Source organism: Brachyistius frenatus, unplaced genomic scaffold (assembly GCF_029030835.1).
Source record: "Brachyistius frenatus isolate BFR_SWC_R1_liver_20210118 unplaced genomic scaffold, ASM2903083v1 Contig_285, whole genome shotgun sequence".
NCBI lineage: Eukaryota > Metazoa > Chordata > Actinopteri > Embiotocidae > Brachyistius > Brachyistius frenatus.
In genome coordinates, this window is record NW_027210884.1 from 57,158 (window position 1) to 82,829 (window position 25,672).

General features: G+C 40.2%; 1 protein-coding gene across 3 annotated transcripts; it reads left to right on the top strand.

The window, feature by feature from the left end:
- Positions 1–10,307: 10,307 nt before the first annotated feature.
- mocs1 (molybdenum cofactor synthesis 1) lies at positions 10,308–18,345 on the top strand. 3 transcript variants are annotated; one of them, XM_069722302.1, is made up of 11 exons: positions 10,308–10,569; positions 11,581–11,692; positions 12,270–12,437; positions 13,476–13,640; positions 14,182–14,243; positions 15,342–15,453; positions 15,823–15,935; positions 16,392–16,502; positions 16,688–16,808; positions 16,909–16,956; positions 17,216–18,345. In XM_069722302.1, the coding sequence occupies exons 1-11, from the start codon at positions 10,363–10,365 to the stop codon at positions 18,322–18,324; spliced, it is 2,328 nt and encodes a 775-aa protein (XP_069578403.1). In that variant the 5' UTR covers positions 10,308–10,362; the 3' UTR covers positions 18,325–18,345. The 3 variants fall into 3 exon arrangements, with proteins under 3 accessions (XP_069578403.1, XP_069578404.1, XP_069578405.1); XM_069722303.1 differs by having other exon boundaries at positions 11,584–11,692; XM_069722304.1 differs by having other exon boundaries at positions 16,909–16,971; positions 17,216–17,307.
- The last annotated feature ends 7,327 nt before the right edge of the window (positions 18,346–25,672 follow it).

Genomic DNA, 25,672 nt, shown 5'->3' on the forward strand with positions numbered 1-25,672 from the left:
TTACAGTAGTTTTTGTTTATAGATATTTTGTGTGTAGCCCATTCTCATTCCTGGGGCACATACTGCTGTGTAAAAGCCACTGACATCAGACGCACACGGTGCCCTTTGGCTTTCGTAAAATTGCTTATTTCAACACAAAGTATGATCATTTTCCTAAACTAACCACGTAGCTCTGGTTCCCAAATCTGACAAAATGTGACAAAAAAAGTGTGTGTGTGTGTGTGTGTGTGTGTGTGTGTGTGTGTGTGTGTGTGTGTGTGTGTGCGCGCGCGCGAGTGTGTGTGAGAGGCCAGTGAGCTGTAACAAAATGGTAGTATCTGATGACCTGGGATGTTGGTGTAGCATGTCCTTAATGCTGCGTATGCATAATTATAATTATTCTGTCTTGGAAACATTAAATCAAATTATGTTTCCATACAACTACATTGCAACAGAACAAAATGTTTTGTTTGCATTTTAGTATTCTGTTCACTGACAGCTTGTTTGGAAAAGATTGTGGTTTGCTTTAATACAGAAGTAGTCCACAGGACATTTTTTTATTTACATTTGACCAAAACCATAATCTTTCCCGAACATTAGCCAAAGCTGTTGAGTAAACCTAAACACAGATGGGGCTTTGGACTCTAGTGTTTGGTGTGAAAATTGAAAACTCTGGACACAGTAGCAGCGCAGAAACCACCCTTCAGCTGTTATTATCTCAGAGGAGCCATTTTTCCTGGGACATTACGGGTGATGTTGTTTAGAGGCACAAACATGAAAGTCACCTTCGAGCCTTTCTGCAGCAATAATTGAGCAATAAACAGGTGATTGTAGTTGTAGCATCTCTCTGTACATAATTCAGAAGCTATTGCTTCATAGAATAATGATAGTAAAACGGTACAACAATGCCATACTTCTTTTTCTGTCCTAGGCAGACAACTATTTTTTTTACCTTAATTACTTGCAAATTGTGAATGTCCACTATCATCGCTCTATAATTTAAGATACTTTGTGAGCATGTAAAGGGTGTTAAGTTGACAATGCCATGTGCCATTACTCAGCTGGATTGAACTAATTTAAAAAAAAACATCATTGTCTCTCTATTCATCATCCATTATGACATCTCAGTTGTTATGTTTCTGTCCTGTGAGGAAACTGTCCTTGGCAGATGACAGTCAAAGATACTTAAACTTGGACACTTGAATAATCTACTTCCCCCCATCTCCCACACATTATATGATCATTAAAATCCTCTAATATAATGCAGTACGGATGCAAAGAAGAAGACAGATATGTATCCTTTTTTCTGCCATTTATTGCAGAGAAACTGCAGCGACAGGAATATTAAAGTATAATGTGGTCTTTCTTTGACAATCTAAAAGCACATAATTTGTCGTGCTGCTCCTTACAACCTAATAGATGAAGATGGTTTGACTGAGTCAAAGAGCTCTAGTCTGTACTTCCATTAAAGGGGTGAAAAACCGCATTGCTTCTGGAGTCATTCTGTCTTTTGAACCGCTAGAAAGACTCTGCATATTGTCATCATCTTTCACTATTATTTTCTGTTTGCACCATTGAATAATTCATTCTCCACATCTTGTGCTGGGACTCGGTGTGATGTATGCATCACAGCTCCAAAGCTGCCAGGTTTTGATCAGTGGGGAACAGGAGGATGCCCAGCTTTCTCCACCATACAACCAAAACACATGGAGGTTCTATGCATCCCAAATTGCATGACAAATGCATATGACTAATGACTAAATAGCCTCGTAGAGCTGCACCACCTGCTTACCGAGTGAGGCTCACCGATGCCAGCATCACAATGAGATCTTGCTCGAGGGCAGAAATTACTTTAACTAGGACACCTGTAGCAAGTCAGTGGAAATCAACCTGATCTGTAAAGAGGAATGTCACCAGTGATTTTCAGCTCATCCCAGTCAACAACAAATCTACAAAAAGTTGAATCCATGATTTAAAAAAAAAGTGAATCCTTAATTTCTGGAGATTTCTATTTCAGTATATTTTTTGCTGACTCCTAGTGGGACCTACTGGTCTCACTGGCTACATTTAGACCTGTAATGAAGGTCCTTTGCATTGCTCACACAACTAAATGGAACACAACACATGCCGCATTTATCACAATTATGGTGTGTAATTTACAATTACACGTATTCATGATTATTGTAAGGTGTAGAAAATACTTTCAATATCTTGTTTTGAGGTCTAAATGCAGGTTTGTGTCATGTTGAATGAGTGCAACATGAGTTTCTTACATTTGCTGTTGTGCTTCATCTTCAAGGTGTTCAGGACAAAGGAGTCCATGGGAAGCCTAAATAATATTTAAAGGTTCAGGGTGAAGCAAATAGGCAAATTCAAGCTGGGTGATGATAGCCTAGAATGTGATGTGTGAAACTTTTAAATGATCAATTCATAGTGAAATGTAGGCCTACTGTATGTAATCTGTTTGTTGGTATGGGTTTGGTGGATCAGGATTTGAGGGTTAGTCAGTAGCAGGCTGCCAGTTAACATAAAGGGCTGCTGCTCTTAGGTGCTAGTGCCACCCCCACTTTTTTTGGTTTGCCAATCATTTTGTTTTGTTTTCATTTATAGGAGAATAAACACCTTGTTGCACCTCATTTCTGCCTCAAGCCTCCTACTGTAATCCAGCCGCTACCAGTCATACTAACAAGAACAAAAGCGTGCTGCAGTTAATATTAGACATCCGGCATTATGTGTTTGTTTCGTTAGGTTGTCCGTTTGTCATTTTCACAGATTTCTGCTAACATTCACTTTGACTTAAGGATAAAATGATTATATTTCAGCGGTCAAAGGTCACTGTGACCTCACAAAACATGTTTGTGGCCATAACTAAAATATTCAGACACTCATTACAAAATCAATGCACACAAAGGTCAATGGTCAACTTCACTGTCAAATTATAATATTCTCCAAAAACACATTTGGCATAATTCAACACTGTAACTCAACAGTAATTCTAATCAAACATAATGTGTCCTGTGTTGAGATGGAAGAACTTCCCATAAATACCACCTTTTTCACAGCCCCCAATCCACTGGGCCTTTTTCCAGGCCCGATGTGGAGGCAGTATTGTAAAGTTCAGTGGTGACAAAACTGGAATTTGTAGACATATGATGACTCCATATGACAATCCAGTCATAGCTTTGAGTAATCTTCTGAGGTACACATTTACTTGCTCAAACTTAAGACACAAAGCTTTTTCATTGAGCTCCCAGGGACTCTGGTTTCATCGGGGAGAACTAAAGGACTATTCTTTTGCAGAGGCATGTGCTCTTCCAGTGTCCTTCTAGTTAATCTTATTTCATACCAACCAAAGAAAACTGGCTTAATTTGACATGCTTGACTAAAAATCTCCCCTGTCATTGTCACATGTTGTCTTAGATGATCTGTAACTGAGAAAAAATGGCATGTTGACATAAGAGGATATGTGTAAATAATACACATCTTCATATCTCGTCTCAAGTGAAAATTAAACTGTAAAGGTTTTAATGTTGTCTTCCTTTCAGCTCATGATTAAATTGAAGGACAGGATGAACATATTTAATCCTTCCATTACGCAGCGCTCAGAAAAACAACTCCAGATATTAGCTGTTATAGCGTGACACCACTTGCTGTTGGCCATATGCAAATTCATGTTCCCTCTATTGCGATAGTAAATCACACCCACACAGAATAAGAGAGAATACTGCTGGACAAGAGTGGGAAGTAAGCCTATCATTTAAGGAATCTCTTTTACAATCTATGCTGGCTTCAAATACCCCTGTTTAATTGCTGTGTCATGACAGGATAATTACCACCGTCATTCCAACCATTCAAGGGGATTAATCGGTCTGCAGACTACTGAGTACTTTTTGTCTGTTGGCAAGCTCTGGAGGGAATTGTGTTTACTGGGTGGCAACAAAATTATGGTGAAATAAGACAAACACAAGAGCCCAGGTGGCATTTAGAGAACATGGCGGTGTGAACACTCAAAGGAGAGATGTACTGCTTCAAAGCTCCTTCTTTCCAGCTTTGGTTGGCACTTGTTCAGTTGTGCTAATGTCCTCCTCACACCTGTGGCAAGACACAGCAACACAGTGTTAATGGCTTTGATAAGGTTGAAATCCAGACTGGATGTAATTGCAGATCATAACACTGCTGGCCATCTGTAAATGGGTTATTTCACAGCTTTTGTGTGATGCATATTTCCATATAGTGAATAACTGTACAGAAAATCATTTCAGCTTAAGCCTTAAGCCTTCGACTGCATTCTTTTAAGTCTCGATGTCGTCAGTAAATAGTTGTTGTAGTAGTTGTCGTGGGGCTTTGGAGCAAACCTATGCCCCCAATTTGCAGTATGTAAAACCTGCATTTTAAAAATGATTGCTGTGGCAATACTGACATTCTGCCAACATCCGCAGTCTTGAGCACTGCTTTCACATGGCTTTGAACTCAAACGACTACAAATACAGAGACAAAATGACATTAAAGCAGTTGGATGGAGAAAGAGCTAAAAAAAAATAAAAAAAACTATAGGAAAATGCACTAAGCATAAGGCAAATCTTATTGAGATTCACATGGACTGAAGAAATCATCATTTTTCACAGGATTCTTGGCTGGCTGTGATTACATGTTCTTCTGCCCAGCTGAAGTGGTCCGTGGAGCTGGATGCATTTCAGGTGCTAAAAGGAGAGTGGTGAAAGGCAATAGAAACCTGAATAAGCCATTGTTGGAGAGGTCTTTGGGAATGTGCTGAGCAGTGAAGTGTTCAAACATATTTCTGACTGATGAATATGCAGTCAATAATCTTTATGATCAATACCCTGTCCACTAAAACGATAGAGACAGAATATTACACAACACAACATCATTTTTTTCCTTTTCTAACCATTATTCAAAGCAGGAGCTTTGTCGCAAGGTTATGACGCTCTGTTCCTGTTTAACATAATGTAACAATGTTCAAATAATTTCCCTTGGAGATGACGGACTTTCGCATCTATCAGCACCCTGAGTGAACAAAGGCAACTCAGGATACAGACCTATTTCCTTCTAATGTGTTGATGCATTATTAATGTGAAAAAGGGCTATGAAGGGTATAACTTTTAGAGGTTATGCATTTTTGTGTTATTTTACAGATCCATCATCGGATCGGTGCTGATCTTTCCACTGATTTATAGTGTAGGATTTTCAGTCATGCAGAAACATATTTTGATTATTTACGTCGGTACTAATGTAATGATACACTTAGAGTAACGAAAAAAGTACCAATGAGCAGAAAAATGTTGATGTTTTAATGCATTTTACTTGTAAAAGAAAACAAAAAGTTATATCTAGCAATTTTTTTTTTTGTATTGATGAAATAAGACAATTAGTAAAATGATGGACAATCTCACTTCTCTGGACCTTGATCAGCTTTTTGAATGAAAGTATGTGAGAACTTTAAAACACAAGCGGCATCAAGGAAAGCGTTACAAGCTAAAACTGTTATATTTTGAACAAAGCACTGGAGTTGAACAAAATCTTATTCTGAAAAGCTACTAGTGAAGCTGTTAAATAAATAATATGTAGTCCAGTAAAACACATTTATTCTGAAATATAGTGAAATGGAGTAAATAGAGTTAGACAAAATTGTAATATAAGTACCTACATTTTTTTCTTTAAATACAGTACTTGAGTAGATGCATTTCAGCTGCTTTCCAACACTGGAGAATTTCATTGAGCAAAACGGAAGCACACATTTTTAGCCTGCAAATCCTACAAAGCTCCATCCATCTTAGCAAATCTGGAAGATCCTCTCTTAAATAAATTTGACATGCACTCCTCTGGTCACTTAAGAGAGAATAAAATGAGGTGCAACATGTTTAGGTTTTCATTCATCTAACTGAAATGAAAAGTCATATACAACTTTGACTACATTCTGTATTGTTTGTGTGACACAAGCACTTTTAAGGGCCTCAAGTGTCTTTCTGCATTTTAACTGTTTATTTTCATGCTGCAAATTTTCCACATATCAGACAATAAAGACATGACTGAACACATTATTTTTCACTATAGCAGAATAGGAGGCACTAATTTAAAAGAAATTTACACTTCTGAGAGATAAAAAGTATAAAATGTAAATATTAGTCCACAAATGCTAATATATATTTTCCTCATGTTCATGAAACATGAATTATAGATCTTAGAATACAGATCAGATGTTTGTGGTGTCAATTTGGAGCTCAAAATGATCCAAGCTGGCAGTCTTAGATTTGCAGGATGGTGTGAAGCACATACTGTTTAAAGGTGTCTTAGCTTTAATTGTGAAATCAATGCAAACAAATTACAACTAAGGGGACTTTGTAGTGTCAATAAATCCATTTAGATTTAAATGTAAACAAAATAGTAATATGATGATGGATGGAATTGCATGTTGGTTCACTGATCACAGCCCTGATGGAGACCTGTGAGGGCCTTCTGCCACCCACTGCTGGACCTCTCTGGTGTGTGTGATGACCCAAGATGTTAATTGCTGAAAGATTTCTCAAGTAAATCACCGCCGATGATCTATGGCTTCATTGCAATGTGCACTGAACCAGTTAGAATATAATTCACCTAACTATTAAGAGAAAGGAAAATTATTGGTATGACTGAATTCCAGATAGGAAAGTTTTTTTTGTTTTTTTTTCCTCTCACAAGTGCATCTCATCTCACTGCACATCATTTAAATGAAGGAGGACTCGGCAGATCATCTGTTTGTGGTATTTTTTGCACATTTTCCTTTCATGGTTCAGATACACAGAGATCTGTCGAACTGGGTTTTATGAGAACAGTATTGAACACATATTATCACTCTTAACTATGGTTCACGTGTAAATAATTTATGAAATAGAAAATATTGTGGAAATAGTTACTGGCAGGGCAGAACTCATCAGGGGTTTTGAAAAAATATACTCAACAAACAAACAGCTTTTTCGTCCAAATACGGTAACTTGATTCAAATATATATCCCATATCAGGAAACAGAAACAGAAGATCTAACAGTTGGTTCTCCTTTTTACAGCTCTGTCAGAAAGTTGTAATTTTTCACAAATATATTGTCTGAGGGCATGAAATTGACAAAAATGCCAACTCTGCAGTTGAATTTACCAAAAAGCTTTGACATATAAGTACACTGTTGACAGAAAATGTACCTTGATTTGCTGCCTTCTTAATGTTTATTTACTAGTAACAGTCTGTCATTTTCCCACCATTATGTGTACAAGTTAGGCTGATTATGCTACAAGATCCTCTAAGATTACAAACAAAATGTTCATTTCTATTTGATGTCTGATAAGACAGCAAGTACAGTATTTCTAGACTCCAAAAAGCGAATTCAACATTGTACTTCCATCTAGTGGATAGCATATGTATTGCTTTTACACTTACTGACGGTCAAGCCCAGTGATCCTTATTGCAAAACACAGCATATACCAGCACTCACTACAAAGCCTGACCAAGTAGTTGTAAAAAAAAAGGCAAAAAAGTACATGTATTCTATATTCAAACCATTTTTTTTTTTATGTATCCCATTACAATGTCAGATGATCTTAAGCACATCTTTGGTATCACCAGTCATATTTCAAATGTGGTCATTTAAAATTATTTATTTTAATAAATGTCTTTTTCAAAGATGAAACAATGTTTCAGTGTTTAGTTCTGTTTCATCCATTTAATTACTGTTATTAAACTACATTTATCCTCAGTTCCCTTCAACAGTATCTTCTGACTGCCCCATATATATATACAGTGGGTACGGAAAGTATTCAGACCCCTTTAAATTTTTCACTCTTTGTTTCATTGCAGCCATTTGCTAAAATCAAAAAAGTTCATTTTATTTCTCATTAATGTACACTCAGCACCCCATCTTGACAGAAAAAAACAGAAATGTAGAAATTTGTGCAAATTTATTAAAAAAGAAAAACTGAAATATCACATGGTCATAAGTATTCAGACCCTTTGCTGTGACACTCATATTTAACTCACATGCTGTCCATTTCTTCTGATCCTCCTTGAGATGGTTCTACTCCTTCATTGGAGTCCAGCTGTGTTTAATTAAACTGATTGGACTTGATTAGGAAAGGCACACACCTGTCTATATAAGACCTTACAGCTCACAGTGCATGTCAGAGCAAATGAGAATCATGAGGTCGAAGGAACTGTCCAAGGAGCTCAGAGACAGAATTGTGGCAAGGCACAGATCTGGCCAAGGTTACAAAATAATTTCTGCAGCACTCAAGGTTCCTAAGAGCACAGTGGCCTCCATAATCCTTAAATGGAAGAAGTTTGGGACGACCAGAACTCTTCCTAGACCTGGCCGTCCAGCCAAACTGAGCAATCGTGGGAGAAGAGCCTTGGTGAGAGAGGTGAAGAAGAACCCAAAGATCACTGTGGCTGAGCTCCAGAGATGCAGTAGGGAGATGGGAGAAAGTTCCACAAAGTCAACTATCACTGCAGCCCTCCACCAGTCGGGGCTTTATGGCAGAGTGGCCCGACGGAAGCCTCTCCTCAGTGCAAGACATATGAAAGCCCGCATAGAGTTTGCCAAAAAACACATGAAGGACTCCCAGACTATGAGAAATAAGATTCTCTGGTCTGATGAGACCAAGATTGAACTTTTTGGCGTTAATTCTAAGCGGTATGTGTGGAGAAAATCAGGCACTGCTCATCACCTGCCCAATACAATCCCAACAGTGAAACATGGTGGTGGCAGCATCATGCTATGGGGGTGTTTTTCAGCTGCAGGGACAGGACGACTGGTTGCAATTGAAGGAAAGATGAATGCGGCCAAGTACAGAGATATCCTGGAAGAAAACCTCTTCCAGAGTGCTCTGGACCTCAGACTGGGCCGAAGGTTCACCTTCCAACAAGACAATGACCCGAAGCACACAGCTAAAATAACAAAGGAGTGGCTTCGGAACAACTCTGTGACCATTCTTGACTGGCCCAGCCAGAGCCCTGACCTAAACCCAATTGAGCATCTCTGGAGAGACCTGAAAATGGCTGTCCACCAACGTTCACCATCCAACCTGACGGAACTGGAGAGGATCTGCAAGGAAGAATGGCAGAGGATCCCCAAATCCAGGTGTGAAAAGCTTGTTGCATCATTCCCAAGAAGACTCATGGCTGTACTCGCTCAAAAGGGTGCTTCTACTCAATACTGAGCAAAGGGTCTGAATACTGATGACCATGTGATATTTCAGTTTTTCTTTTTTAATAAATTTGCACAAATTTCTACATTTCTGTTTTTTTCTGTCAAGATGGGGTGCTGAGTGTACATTAATGAGAAATAAAATGAACTTTTTTGATTTTAGCAAATGGCTGCAATGAAACAAAGAGTGAAAAATTTAAAGGGGTCTGAATACTTTCCGTACCCACTGTATATATATATATATATATATATATATATCGCCTCCTTAAATTTACTTAATAATGAAATACAGAAAGCCGGGCTGAACAATCAGTGGCCCCGAAGGCCCGATAAAGACTGGAAGTCATTTGTTGTAATTCACTGTAGGCCTACATGTAAAAGGCAGGCTTTCTTGTCAGCCTGTGTGTTTATACTTGTTTAACTGAGTATGTGTGATGGATCATATTTTCATCAGGCTATTGCTCCTTCTCAAAATGTGTAAATGTTATACTTAATGCAATGTAAGGGTCGCCACAAAGTGTGGCAGGAATTTTTTTTCAATGTAGCTGTTTTATTACTCTTTAAAAAAGCATATTATTAATTTATCTACTCTGAGGTGGACAATAAAGCTATTAATAATAGCACTCTCTGTACAGGCCAACAGTGATATTTGGTCTCTGCAGGGCAATATAGGATCATATGAGAACTGCATTTGGACATACATGCTAAAAGGGGTTCCGTACATTTTGGTTGGACTCAATGGTTTAATTTCCCAACAAATCCGCATGCACAACTGCATTTGTGCAAGGGCCACGTGACCACAACATTAAAAAAAAAAAAAAAGTCTAATGCCTTGCAAGACTGGAACCCTGAGTGGACAAATCTGGCACCTATCTCGGGGGCCCAAACCTGCACTCTACAGACACGGCGGCCTCAGACGCAATGGTAGTTTTATGATGATCTCTGTGTAAAAAAAAAAAAAAAAACGGAAATACTCCGCGCTGTCCGGCCTTTGGACTACATTACCCAGCGTGCACCAAAACTGCGTAGGGTTGGTTATGATTGGCTGACGTATCCCCGCCTCTGATATTCCCCCTCCCGGTGTCCAGATAAACGGACTTGTACTGCAGAACAGCTCGGCTCTCACACACACACACACACACCCAGAAATCCGTAAACAGCTCCAGAGGACCTCAGAGCTGTCAGAAAGGCACGCTATGGCTGCTCATGCGAGCGTGTACTGCCGCGTGTTTGGCAGACACAGCAGATTAAGAAACGTCAGGAAACTCTTGGCGCGGTGCGTAAATGGCAACAGCCAGCGGATGTACTCCAGCGCTACGCACAAGGAAAATGAACTTGAGCTCGGACACTCGACTTTAACTTCTCCCAACTTCGCTGCATCTCTGAAAACCGGGTCAAGACAGGTAATAAATGACTCCACGATTCTGCCTTCGAGGGTGATCCAGGATCTGTGAGTGTGCCATCGTCGACTTGATTCATCGTTCGAGAGATATCGTTCGTTAATGGATAACGTTACATGTATAACACCCACCCCACTGCAGGGCCCAGCAGAGGCTTAACCAGCTAACCATGATAGGGATTAAGTAACCACCACCCCAGCTTTAAATACATTCATATTACATAGAACTTAACGTGCATGTGTCTTGGGGTGGTGGGACATAACGCTATCTCAAGTTTAGACTCAGGACTTGTTGCATTAACCCAGACTAAAGCCGAAGCCCACTGTCACGGTCATGTTATCTGCAGCGAGTTTAGTTGCTGTGCCTGTTTGCTTTGCAGCGACAGTGCGACTGAAAAAGGAAAACCATTTCATTGAAACACATACTTCACGCTCTTTTAGTCAAAGCGTTTTACTTCAAGAATTAAATGAACTGTCTTTGAAGCAATTTTATGCTTTGGTATTTATATTCAGAGGAGCTATCGATTTTTAAAGTAATGGTTTGGTCTTTACAGCATTAATACGGGATTTTCAGTATGTCAAGTGTGTCCATCCGACTGCTGGGTCACATGCTTGCTTTTGTGCTGAAAACGTATGACAACATCAGCCAGCCTGGTTACAGCCGAAGGCTTTTATAAAGCCATGTGCGCTTTCCTCAGTGGCACTGACTTGGCGAAGCCTTTTGATGTGCTGATACTCAGATTTGTATGTGGCCAGGTCAGGATGCTGTGTGTTTTACACCAAGTACAGATCAAGTCTGTAATACCTTGCTAAGGATGGTGTAAGTGTTCAGATTCAGCCTCGGAGTAATACAACCGGTATTCCTTGAGTCAGGAAGAAAAAGCTTCTGAACAGAGGAAGTAATGCGTTTTATGCAAAATAGTGTCACAAAACAAGACATAGCAGGTGATGCTGCAGCCTCATTATCATCTATTTCTATGTGTTGGATCCACATTCCTGTTTTCTTCGTCCCCAGCAGAGGCTAAAAGATGACAACATACTACCCTTCTCAGCATTCTTGACCGACAACTTTGGCCGCAAGCATAGCTACCTGCGCATCTCCCTGACTGAGAAATGCAACCTACGCTGTGAGTGGATGTTCTGTGCGATGTCGAAGGTGTTCTTAGTTACTGTGCTTTATTTCCTCCTGGATCTTATCCAGCTACTTCTGCTGCTGCTACTGCAACAACAAACTCTACAACTCTGATAATATTTGATGTTCACTTAGTTTTTTTTTTTTTTTTTTCAATAGAAAGGCTTTTATTTCATAGAATAAGTCCCATTTTTCTTCGTCTGTCTTCTTAAGACTTCTATTTTTTTTTCTACATGTAAATGGAAGGACATTTTGTCTTCGCAAAAGTTCAGTTTATCCAAATAGGTTCTTGTCTCTGTGAAAATATCAATTGCTGTGCAATATAAACAGGCCTGACACATCGTGAGATGGTTATCAGGCCAATCATCAACAACATTTGAAACCAACGAGAAACACATTTCATCCAGCTTCAGCTTGTATGTGATGAAGTGCTGCGCTAGATCTCTATTCGTTGGCGCTTTGAGCTTCCGCCAGAATCCCACTCGTTGTAAAATAGGTGAGCTCTTTGCTAATCTCGGCTAGAGGTATTTGTTTCACAGCCAAATTGCACCTTTGATCTTTCCCATTTCCAGGTCAGTACTGTATGCCAGAGGAGGGGGTGAAGCTGACACCACGGGCCCAGCTGCTGTCCACCTCGGAGGTGCTGACCCTCGCTCGCCTCTTTGTCCGAGAGGGAGTGGACAAAATCCGCCTGACTGGAGGGGAGCCCCTCATCCGACCTGATGTCCTGGATATCATCAGTAAGGAGCTAGTCGAGAATGTAGTTAATACGGGCTGATTATTTCCGACACCATTTAAGTGTTTTGTGCTTTGAAATTCGTCAACCAACATTTATGTAGAAACACTGGTGTGTTCACTTCTTTTTCTGAAAGGTTGCTCTGCTGTTTCATTCACTTGTAACCAACTTTAAAAAGTGACTTTATGCAGTTTCAGCCGAGGGGACGTAGGGAGTCTTTTCAGGGGAATAATACAGCGTTTGACACAAAGGCTATCGATGATTCCCGTGCCGACCCTCCTGACTAGAACCAAGTAACGTACGGAGAGAGCGGTGCAGGAGTGATGCCTTCAGGTTAAGACGTACTGAATGTGTGGAAGGGAAACGATTTGTTGCGCCACAGCCATGTGCTGGTTTTAATGATTATTATCACAGCATTTTCATTTTACAGCCTGATGAGCCAATTAACCGTTACAACCTCGGCCATTGACATTCCATGTTCTGAGTGGGAACACTATAAAGCATGACATGAATGAACAAGGTAATATTGTGTGACTAATGGGTCATGCATTTGTAGAGATGACTATATGCTGCCAGTAGCCTCATAAAGATCATCAGTTGTCACTGTGTGCTGTGACAGGCCATCAGCGTGACCTCACATGACATTTGTAAAAGATAAATTGTGTTTATATGCATTTATAAACATGTATTGAATGTTTGTTTACTTGGTAAAAACTGCTAAAAACAACAGCTTTCGGGACCTCAACAGTATTTTGGATTAATCTGCCAGTCTTATAAATGTTTTTTTTTTTTTTAATTTTTTTTTTATGTATATGAATAAATGGAGAATTCTGTCTTTAATGCAGAAACGGTATTGCATCATTTAGTAAACACTCCTGTTAAAACTATCTTGTGTCTGAATTTGCAAACAGCTGGTGCAGCAGGCTTCCAGTGGAAATTCAGCACACTTCACCACGTTGCATCGAAGGTTTCTTTCCTTATGGCTCACTCTATCCTTTTCTTTCTGCCTCTTACCTTGTTTCATTGTCTTCTGTTTTTTCAGCTGAGCTGAGGAAGTTGGATGGCCTGAAGACTGTTGCGGTAACAACCAACGGCATGAACTTGGCCAGGCTTTTGCCCAAGCTGAAAGATGCCGGCCTGGACCTGATTAACATCAGCCTGGATTCACTGGTTCCTGCCAAGTTTGAGTTTATTGTCAGGCGGAAAGGTACGGAGAAGTATTTGACCCATAACGCCAGCTGACAGTTAAGTTTTTGGGTTTGTTTCAGTTAAATGTTTTGTAGAAATTTGGTATATCCTGAAAGAAATCTCTTAAGCCTTAAACATGCTTCATTCGGATTTGAAGTACAACACGGGGGCATTTCATCACCGTTTTAAGAAATCTAGATAAAACATGTCCGACAAAGGAGCTTACCTTTGCATGTCTGCCTGAATTTGCTGGGTTTGTGCAAATGAAAACACAGGATGAGTCTGACCATGACAGTTTACGGTCATAGATGTTTACATATCAGTGGTTAGTGGCGAAACACCATCACTCAACTCTGATCTTCAGGTCTGTCGTATGGCTCTGTCCATTTTGACTGAAATCCTTCTCCTAATCTCACACCATCTCCACACTAGATTTGGCCTTATAGAAGAGATTTCACCGACCCAAATGCATGAGCACTGTGTCAATTGTAAGATGTTGATATGTTATCCAAGTTTAAACTCTTCGTCTCCATTTCCGTCTGTCTGTTTTTTTCCCCCAGGGTTTCACAAAGTAATGGAGGGCATTGATAAAGCAGTGGAACTAGGCTACAATCCTGTCAAGGTATTTTGTTAATCTTTTCAGTTTCTTTTGCATGGAAACATTTACCATTGTCACCGTTTTAAACTCACTTACAGCATTGATCATTATATGTTTACTCTTCATTTTATTTGTTTTTAATTCTCTTGAAAAATCATCATACTAGTATTTAATATTCCCATTTTGTCCCATCTGTCTTTTACTTTTAAAGGCACTCTAACAAAATTGTGGGATCGACAGTATCAAAAGCTTGACCTAGATCAAACAAAATGAAAAAAAAAAAGAAAAATACCAATCTCAGCTGTTAAGAGTAAAACATTAATAGTTGTTTTTTTAATTAATATTAATGAGTGTTTAGGACTGAGGCTTAGTTTACATGTGCAGTGCATTGACAGAAAGAATCCAAACGAGAAACCGACAAATGTAAAACCAATTAACAAACTAACATTTAAACAGACTCAAGTAACCTGGTTCCTTCTCTGACACCTTTAGGAATATTAAGGAAAAGTGTGATGAAGAGCGTCACTGAGGTCTGAGGCGGTGACACCATGTTTGCTCAGATGTTAAGCTGGTTAGCTTGATGCTTCTGATTGCTGTCCTTCCTCCTGTTATACAGAGTTGAGAGAGTCTCAAGGCACATTTCAATAAGGAAGTAGTTCAGACTTCTGCTTTTTCATCATTGAGGACTTTCATTTCTAGTTGTATGAGCAGCAGACTGTAAACAAAAAGACGGATAGTTCTGATGTGGATGGAAACTTAAGTGTAAATAGTGTTTTAAGCTTTTACATTCTTAAGAGAAGAAGACAGGACTTCTTTCGAGAAGTTGCAGACCTCGGTGTCCTTTTAAAGAGTCGGAACCAGTTAATTATCCCCCTGAGGGACATCAGTGGATGAATATCTCGGCAAAGTCCTGTAACAGCTACCGTTACTGTGTTACACAGTTAGATATTGGCCCAGGCGTCCCCAGTAAGCCATTTTACTTGTGCAGATGCCTGTGTGGTTGCTTAAAAGTCCTGGGCGACCTCGACTCTGACATCATCAACAGTTACATAACAGAGTTGTGAGTAGAAAGGTTGTTCAGCTCAGTAATCAGTGATCTATTGTCGTGTGCTGAACCTCTAGATCAACTGTGTCGTCATGCGAGGCCTCAACGAGGATGAGCTGCTCGATTTTGTGGCGCTGACGGAGAAGAAGCCTCTGGAGGTGCGCTTCATTGAATACATGCCCTTTGATGGTGAGTTCCTACCTCCTACAATATCTTACTGCACAGATCTGAAAAGGTATCGTCATTATTTTTTACATCGTTTAGGCCGCGACAAAACTTTGGTTTCAAGCAACACCAATAAAATGGTATTATACTTGCAGAGTGTTATAACGGTACACTGGGTTTGGAGGCACACAGCTCGGTTTTAAGCAAGCTTTTAAGATGTTCCTCTTCCATTTTGCGGCCTGTTCAGTTTTGCTTGAAGAAACTTGTTATGCTGCTGATGCAGAAGTCACTTTGTTACCAGTTGTTGAATTGTTGATGAGCTGAAAGACGCTGTAGCTTGTGATATACTGCAGCGTGTTCACTGACCCATGCTGCTTCTCCTCCTCTCTGCAGGCAACAAGTGGAACTTTAAGAAGATGGTGAGCTACCAGGAGATGCTGGACGGCATCAGGCAGAAGTGGCCCAACCTGGAAAGGCTTCAGGCTGGACACACTGACACGGCCAAGGTCTGTATTCTCTGCACTGGGTTTCTCAAGTATTGATTTGCACCCGTTAGGAGCTGGAACACATTTATTCAGCATCCTGATTATTCTAAAAAAAAATACATCAGGATGGTGCTAGCGCTATTCCTGTTTGTAGGCCAGTTTGCATTTTTCTCTGATAAATTGTCTTGACACTTCACCATACTGAATTCCTCTTTTAAGTCAAGTCAGACTAAGAATACATTGTGGTATTTTATCAAGAAGCAAATATTGGTAGTGCTGGACTTTGTTGATGGTAAGTTAGTTCGTTGTCAGAAGATTAGTCACAATCCTCTAACAAACCTTATTCATGGCCAGATTGGTGAAAAAAAAACATCTAAAGAGTATTGTGTAAAAATCAAATAAAGCCTTTAGTCATTGGTTTCAGTGCTTGGAATTGGTTTTAAGAAATCTTTCTCAGTCATTTCTATTTTGTGACAGACATTTAAAGTGCCAGGCTTCAAAGGTCAGGTGGGCTTCATCACCTCCATGTCTGACCATTTCTGTGGTTCCTGCAACCGTTTACGCATCACTGCAGACGGCAACCTCAAGGTACACACAGTTGTTCTTTGTAGGGCTGTAAGGAGCCGGTAATCAGCTCTGTTTTTGACTTATAATAGGGCGCACGTGGATTAACATGCATATTAGCTGTAATTTCTTTCAATGCTTTCCTTGGCTATTTCCTTGGAGGTGTTTCTGTCTTTGATTTTGACTCTTTGTCTGTCTTCTTCTCTCAGGTGTGTTTGTTTGGTAACTCGGAGGTCTCCCTCAGAGACGTATTGCGCTCTGGGGCATCTGATGAAGAGCTTTTTCAGATCATTGGAGAGGCCGTGGGCAGAAAGAAGAAACAGCATGCAGGTAGAAATGTATATAATACAACATTTATGGGGTATAGTCAGAGATTTTTGTGCCATTCGCTTATATACGTCTCAAATGTAATCTCTAATCCTATCTTCAGGCATGTTCAGTATCTCCCAGATGAAGAACAGGCCTATGATCCTCATTGGTGGGTGACATGGCTGTACGTACATATCTCTCACACTCAGTTTGTTCTCTCACTGTTCAGTTCTGATTTTTTTTTTTTTATTGTTAATTATGGACTGTACACCAATCTCTGTTCGACATTCACACTGACAACTGATAACGATTAACAAACTTAAATCTTAAATGTGAATTATGCATCTTTATCTAACAATAAGCATTTGCTGTTTGATTAAACAGCATCCTTTAATAACATTCTCTTTTTATTTTTCCACTCGGCACAGAGACCCAAAGGTTCCTACCAAAGCCGCCAGACAGCCAGACAGATGCTTTCCCCATCGTTTCCCATTTTAAAAATGACGTTTTTCCAACAACTGCTCCTCTAATGTGCCATACAGGCAGCAGGAGAGTCTTGAATAGAGAGGGGTTCTTGTGCCTTCCAGACTCTATTGCTTCAACACAACCAGCCCACATTGGGTGCTTTAGAAGTGGGGAAACACATGTTAACACGCATATCAGCAAAGACAAACCTAATGTGACAGACGACCTCTACAATGTAGTGCACCTTCACTCCTCCTTAGGTATTGGTTTTATTTTCAACAGTTATCACACTAAGACTGCAAGATTTCAGAGACGCACAAATGTCATGAGCTACATTAATGAAGACTGCTTCAGGTACACACAAACCAGGGGTCCCACCGCCCCGAAGAGCCACGTATTCAGGACCCCAAGAGCTCCTGTTCTTTGCACACTACTAATGAATGCCAAAATAAATCTTAAAGGACGCAGTGTTAGGTTCTGCCACAATCGAAGTTCTAGCCAAGACCCCGGCGTCAACCTCAAACAGGCTGTGGGCGATCAGACCGACTCGGACACGAATGTCTCCGACATTCACCTGGATGAAGCCACCACAGCCCAGCTGACGCACACAGACGCCCGGGGCCGAGCCACCATGGTGGACGTTGGCAGGAAAGTCTCCACATGTCGAACAGCGACAGCCTGCGCCACCGTCGTCTTAGGCCCCACCGCGTTCCGGTTGCTCCGGGATAACCAGCTGGCTAAGGGCGACGCCTTGACGGTGGCGCAGTTGGCCGGCATCATGGCTTCCAAGCAGACCTCAGCCCTCATCCCGCTCTGCCACCCGCTCCCCTTAGACCACGCCTCTGTCACCTTTCACCTGGATGAGCTGCAGAACGCTGCTGTCATCACAGCAACGTGTCGCACTACGGGCAGGACGGGAGTCGAGATGGAGGCTTTGACGGCCGTTTCCGTGGCAGCGCTCACTGTGTACGACATGTGCAAGGCAGTGAGCCATGACATCATCATCACGGACGTAAAACTGGTGAGCAAGACGGGCGGGAAGAGGGACTTCCATCCGTCACCCAACCCATGAGAACTGAGGATGAATGAATTGAGGATGAATGAATTGAACATGTACAGCGCTCAGTTTTTCACTGAAACTTTCATATATTTCTACAAACTAAAATTTGTGCCACTACTTATTTTGAAAGCTCGAATTATCAAGTCTTGGTTTTACCCCCATCCTGCCAACCTCTGACAGTAGCTTACTTGATTGCCTACTCTTGTGACATTTGACCAGATAATTACTTGATCTGTCATTTATCCCACACAATATGAGTCATGTTATCTAATTAGTGTTCATGCTTACTTTAATTTCATTATGTTTTGCAAATAATTTCAGTGTCATCCATGAGATCATTCATTTCCTGTTCTTTTTTTTGCCTCTAGAGGGAACACAAGTATTATTAAGCCTCCATGGCAGTCATTTAATGAAGAAGAAACTGAGGACGTCATCGGTGCTCTTAATGTGTTGAATGTTTGTCTTTTATGAACATACGTGAACTTTGAAGATAATTCCATTCAGAATTAAGGCCGGATGGCTGACTTGAAAGACTGCACTGAAGGAAGCAACAGCAGAGTACAATGTGACCCGCCCTGAGTCCTGGCTGCTTTTCCCAGCTGCTTCCCGGTCTAACTGTGGAATATCACACGCTTCTTTCTTGTTGCTCTGCTTACCTGCATTGCGCTAACTACCAGCACTGCAAATAACATTTTTTTCAGGTGAGTTTTAGGGTTGATATCAGTCTTATGAGATGTAGCGCTTCTCAGAGATGTTCTTTCATCATTTCCTCTTGATGCTGTGTAATCTACCTCTGTAGTATACTGGTAACTCTGGATGTTTGTCCTCATCCAACATTACAGCGCAGGATGATGGTAAGAGGAAATATCCAGCAATTGAATGATTGATAACACAAAAAGTCTATTACACTGCTTCAATTCAGGTATTATTCTGTAGTTTCTTTCACTCTCACAGTGTCCCTGTACGTATGACCCTCTGGTCTGCAGTGTAGACCATCGGATCTCACTTTTAGTCTTTGGAGAATCACATATTGCTATTTTGTTATTGTTTTGAATAGTTGATTTCACTTTGCATGTGGCTCACCTCATCACACTGCACATTCTTAACAATGTTGGTGGAGGCTTGTTTATCATTTGTTATAACTTAGAAAAATGTGAATATTCTACAGCTTCTCCTGTCACGTCTTAACAAGTCTGGAAGTCGAGTAATGTGTTGTTTCCACAAGGTGGTTTTCACTTGGTTATAACAGTGTGTTTCACTGTGTTTTAATGGGGTGATTAAAGGAAACAATAAACAGGGCATTCGTAATCTTTTTTCTGGGCAAAGTCTGCATTTTGGTTTCTGACACAACATTTTAGTTCACTTAACAGGTGGAATCTCTAATTAAAATTCCAGCAGTGATGTACGGGCCCTCGCACTCCCACGCGCCGCCTCCCCGACGTGCAGCCCGCGAGGGATCCCGCTTAAAGTTGCTATTTTTGGCTCGTTTCCTGTCTCCAGCAGGGGGCGCTGGCGAGCCGTTTGGCCACGCCCACTCGCAAAGCACATATCAGATGTATCGTCTCACCACGCCGGATGTATGTCACGTTTCGTGAAGTTTCAAGCATCCTTTGACCTTAAACGTCAACTTCCTGTGACAGGGTGAGACATCCAACTTTGCTGCATCGTCACGGCGACACCCATTGACAAAGTCGAACGAATGTCTCAATATATCATCAACTACATGTTTAGGTTATTGTGACCCGACTTTACGTTCATGGGATCAACCAGCTTCGACGTAGAATGTGAAAGCATGAAAAGTGTCATTTCCAGTGGCCAACAGGGGGCGCTATGACTATGAGCGAATATTACCCCACAGGGGTCTTCAGGGCGGGGCTGTTATCATACCTGTGATGTTTGGAGAAGGTCGGTCCGTGTACATAAGATTTAAAGCAACTCGTAGTTTCATGGTGAGACGCTCAAAATGGCCACCACACTACGGGCACACACATCGACAAAAACAAATTATTTTGATAACTTTTAATCCCAAACATGTTTTCTATCCATAAAACCTAAATTCAAGTCGGTACGACAAAATCCTCAGGACGAGTTCGACAAAGTACAACGTGTCAGAATTGCCCAAAATGGCGACTAAATTCAAAATGGTGGACTTCCTGTCGAGTTGAAGTAACGGTGCAATGTACCTTTTGTGCGTCAAGGTGTGATACACGTGTCCACCAGATTTGGTGAATTTAGGTAAATGTGGCCGCCGGGGCATCTCTTTAGGGGGCGCTCTCGAGCCGTTTGGCCGCGCCCACTCGTGACTCCACTAGAATACGAAATCTTTCGCCGGGAGACGTGTGTATCCTCTTTCATGAGTTTTTGAATATGATAAAGCCTCCAAAAAGGCAAATCACTTCACGTAAGGAGAAGAACGTCTAACGACGAACGACTAAGAACATTTTTACGAAATACAATAGGGCTTCTCACCACTGGTGCTCGGGCCCTAATTAGAAAACCTGTTCAGCAAGCGGCATGGCTATGACACCCACCACATTGTCTGCAGACCTGTGCAGTCTGTACTGCTGCAGCGGTGTCGGTATTTAGCAGAATGGAGCTTCTATCATTCTCTGGACCTTTATTTTGATCCTTAATCATAAGACTATCACTAGTCAATCACTAGTGTTTTGCCTACCATGTTTTGCCTACCATGTTTTGCCTAGGGGACTTTTCCTCACCCTGCTCTGCTTGGCCTGCACGCCTTTGCCCGACGGGCTCTGTGTGGCCCTGGTTTTACGCTGCTTTGCTCGGCTCTGCTCGACTTACAGCCACCCATTATTTTATGTGCATGTGTGTACATATACAATAGTCTTTACGCTTACACAATTTTAACAAATAATGTGCATTAGGTTTGCCCCTAACAAGACTGGTAAAACACACAAGGCCCTTGTCAACAACACTCATCGATGTGCTTCCATGATAACACTCATTCCAGGAAGTCACTTTGGGGAGGAAGTGTTTAGTGAGGGTTGTTCTGCAGCCTGCTCACAGACTGTACTGAGGATTTGTATTTTAAAGCTCCACATTACAAAATATGGCAGCCAGTATTTGTTACAAAAACAGCTTCTGGTGCGTTTCGTGCTCAACAACATACATGTGTTGATCAGGTATTGACAAACTGGTCAAAGCATGACGGTTTAAAATGGACCCATTGGGACATTATCATATTTGTATTAGTCTAAACATTCATGTTTGGCATCTGATTCTGAAGGAACAAGTACCACATTAGCACCAACTGACCCTGTTATTCCACAAAGTGACAGAAACCATACACTGACAAATTCTACTACAGCAGGGAGTAGAATTTGTCTGAGCAAAAGAGATCAGAAAAATTCATAAACATATTAGCATTAATGTGATTATGATTTTTTTTTTAACCAAGATCTGTTTCAAAACATTGGTACTTGCATACCGTGCTGAGAAAAGATCGGGTCCAGTCTACATCCAGGACATGGTCCAACCTTACACCCCAGCCCGCTCACTCCGCTCTGCGTCTACCAATCGGCTTGTTGCTCTCTCACTGCGAGCGAAACACTCTACAAAATCAAGACTGTTTGCTGTCCTGGCTCCTAAATGGTGGAATGAGCTCCTCAACGACATCAGGACAGCAGAAAGTCTATACATCTTCCGCCGCAAACTAAAACTACACCTCTTCCGACTTTACCTTGAATAGGAAGCACTTCAGTAGCACTTACCTATAGCACTTTGAAGTTTGGCTTTCTTGAAGAAAATTGTACTTTCTTAATTGTTGTTGTTCTGAATTTGAACCCTCATGGTTGAAATGCACTTTATTGTAAGTCACTTTGGATAAAGGCGTCAGCTAAATGTAATGTAATGTAAACAATGCATGTTACTGCATCATATAATACATTGAAATACAAGGTGAGTTTTAACATCTCCATAGTCTTCACTGTAAACAAGTTCAACATCTTATTACCTGTATTTTAATATTTAAGGGTTGACAATATTAGAAACAAGTCAAGACTTTTCATCACTGAAAAAAATTATACTTTGGACCAACTTAAAAAAATTGCCAATTTTTTACAGCTAAATTTATTAATTTTTCTCAAATTGCATTTTTTAATTTAAACCTAAAATTTTAATTTAATGTGAATAAAAAAATCTTTCTTTTACCCAAGATAAAAATGTACTTTTATACAAAGTAAAAAGATAAAAAAAATTTTTTATCAAGACCGTACACCAGTTTTAGCTTTGTTACAACTTGATTTTTTCATTTGGGAAAAAGCTAGTATTTAATATTCCATCTCAGTAAAGTTTTTTACTTTAGTATAAACTAGTTAAAATGCTGTAATTTTTTACATGCTAATTCATCAGCTTTCATCAAGTTAAATTTCTTATTCAGTACAAACTAAAATTTATAATTTTGTTACAAGCAAATTTATCAGCTTTTCTCAAGTTAAATGTCTAATTCAATAGAAACTATAACTTACAATTATACCTTAATTAAGACATTTTCTTTAGTCACAAGCAAAGACATCACTTAATGTAGTCCAATACAATTATATGTTTTGCTTTTTTACAAATAAAATTTCACAACAAACAGTATTTTCTGTGATATGGAAGCAGAATTTTCACTTAAGATAAAACTGAAAACATTTAGTCACTGTCAATGTTTGATCTTGTTTCCATAATACAAATAAAGACAGGGAAATTCACTTCAACAGACCTTCAGGTTTATTGTGATTGCTTTTAAAAAATGCATCACCTTAGATCAAGTACTAAAAAAAAACGTGCAAAATAAAAAATACATAAATAAAACCCTCCATTTGAAGCCTGTAAAGCTAGCAGTATGTGTTCCACACATTAATAATTAACTAAAAAAAAGAAGAAGTAAATTCTGGTCTTTTTAATCTGCATTAAGTTTCTGCAACAACCTCTCAAACATGTAACATGCAATGTAAAAGCCACAACTGTAAAATAGTGTTTCCAAAACTGTTAAAACTTTTCAATATGGTATTTAAACCTTTTGCAACTATTCTGTTATGTTAACCACATAACTTCTAACATGTAAAACTGCTATGTAAATCCCTATTATGAAATATGTAATGTAACCATTAAGTGTATAAACGTTATTAAAACTTGGCTGTCCTTACATAAAAGTTACGACAAGAAATGTCACATTATATTGAACCATTATAAACGTGAGATCAATGGATCAAAACAAGAACTGGAAAAATACAGTTCAATTGCTTTGAGCAAAGGTTGGTCTTTTGTGAACAATTCAGTTCAACAAGAAATAGCACCACTACTGGTACAACTGAGCTGCAGGTCATTGTCAATTAAGCATTATTCAGTGCTAATATAATACCTAAATATTGATACCACAGACAGATTTCTGTTCAGAAAAAAATTTAAACATAAGCCAATTTAGAGGTGACATCTGTTTCCATCTTTCATATACATTTAACAACTGCCTGTTCCATTACCCAGTAAGACATTTGAATCCACGTTATAAAAACAGAACAAAGAACATGCTGTATCCAAATGTCTTCTGTGGATTATTCTAATGTTCAGAGCTTGACACTCAGACTGTACACTCTGCACGTCATCTTTTTGGGTTCTATCTCCATACATATTTTCTGCAGTGCATCAAAAGTGTACTTTAGCTCACTTGGATAGCTCAAGTTTAGAGCATACAGTGGTGTGAAAAAGTGTTTGCCCCCTTCCTGATTTCAAATGTTTTTGCATGTCTGTCACACTTAAATGTTTCAGATCATCAAACAAATTTATATATTAGTCAAAGATAACATAAGTAAACACAAAATGCAGTTTTTAAATGAAGGTTTTTATTATTAAGGGAGAAAAACAATCTAAACCCACATGGCCCTGTGTGAAAAAGTGTTTGCCCCCTCCTGTTAAAACATAACTTAACTTTATCACACCTGAGTTCAATTTCTCGAGCCACACCCAGGCCTGATTACTGTCACACCTGTTCTCAATCAAGAAATCACTTAAATAGGACCTGCCTGACAAAGTGAAGTAGACCAAAAGATCCTCAAAAGATAGACATCATGCCGAGATCCAAAGAAATTCAGGAACAAATGAGAAAGACAGTAATTGAGATCTATCAGTCTGGAAAAGGTTCTAAAGCCATTTCTGAAGCTTTGGGACTCCAGCGAACCACAGTGAGAGCCATTATCCACAAATGGAGAAAACATGGAACAGTGGTGAACCTTCCCAGGAGTGGCCGGCTGACCAAAATTACCCCAAGAGCGCAGCGACGACTCATCCGAGAGGTCACAAAAGACCCCGCGACAACATCCAAAGAACTGCAGGCCTCACTTGCCTCAGTTAAGGTCAGTGTTCATGACTCCACCATAAGAAAGAGACTCGGCAAAAATGACCTGCATGGCAGAGTTCCAAGACCAAAACCACCGCTGAGCAAAAAGAACATTAAGGCTCGTCTCATTTTTGCCAGAAAACATGTTGATGATCCCCAAGACTTTTGGGAAAATACTCTGTGGACTGACGAGACAAAAGTTGAACTTTTTGGAAGGTGTGTGTCCCGTTACATCTGGCGTAAAAGTAACACCGCATTTCAGAACAAGAACATCATACCAACAGTAAAATATGGTGGTGGTAGTGTGACGGTCTGGGGCTGTTTTGCTGCTTCAGGACCTGGAAGACTTGCTGTGATAAATGGAACCATGAATTCTACCGTCTACCAAAACATCCTGAAGGAGAACGTCCGGCCATCTGTTCGTGACCTCAAGCTGAAGCCAACTTGGGTTCTGCAGCAGGACAATGATCCAAAACACACCAGCAAGTTGTGCAATTCTGTGCTAGGCTATGTTTACAACAATACAATATATGTATTCCATATTATATTTCTTATCTGCAATCTCGTATTAATCAACTATTAATCCTCAGGCTATGCAACAGGCTGTTTCTGCTGAGGTCAGCGATCCTGTTGGGGTCAGCATGCTGATGTGCATAATAACAAGGCCACAGGCCGTTACCGGGCGGTAACGGTTGATGGCATGACCACTACTTTGATCTTTTGTCTTTCTTATCTCTTCCAAGTCATAAAACGGGAATAAGTTACTGACCTGAACAAACACGTCCCCACAAGACAAGACCCCCACCTCGACCAATCAACAAAGGACACATCACCACACATGATTTTTTTTTGGTTTTCTGTACTATAAGAAGACTGGGTCAGGGAGAGTCAGGAGGTCAGACTTCGTGAACTGACACATACTCTGTTGCGGTCAGGGAAACATAGTCTGGACCCAGAGCTCTGTAAACTGATTATTCTGCTGCTGTTAAATAAATATCTTGAAGCCTGACATCTTCTCCT

Coding starts and splice junctions, on each gene's coding strand:
- mocs1 (XM_069722302.1), top strand. CDS start 10,363: ATGGCTGCTCATGCGAGCGTGTACTGCCGCGTGTTTGGCAGACACAGC. Junction 10,570..11,580: donor TGAAAACCGGGTCAAGACAG/GTAATAAATGAC, acceptor CTTCGTCCCCAG/CAGAGGCTAAAAGATGACAA. Junction 13,641..14,181: donor GTTTATTGTCAGGCGGAAAG/GTACGGAGAAGT, acceptor TTTTTCCCCCAG/GGTTTCACAAAGTAATGGAG.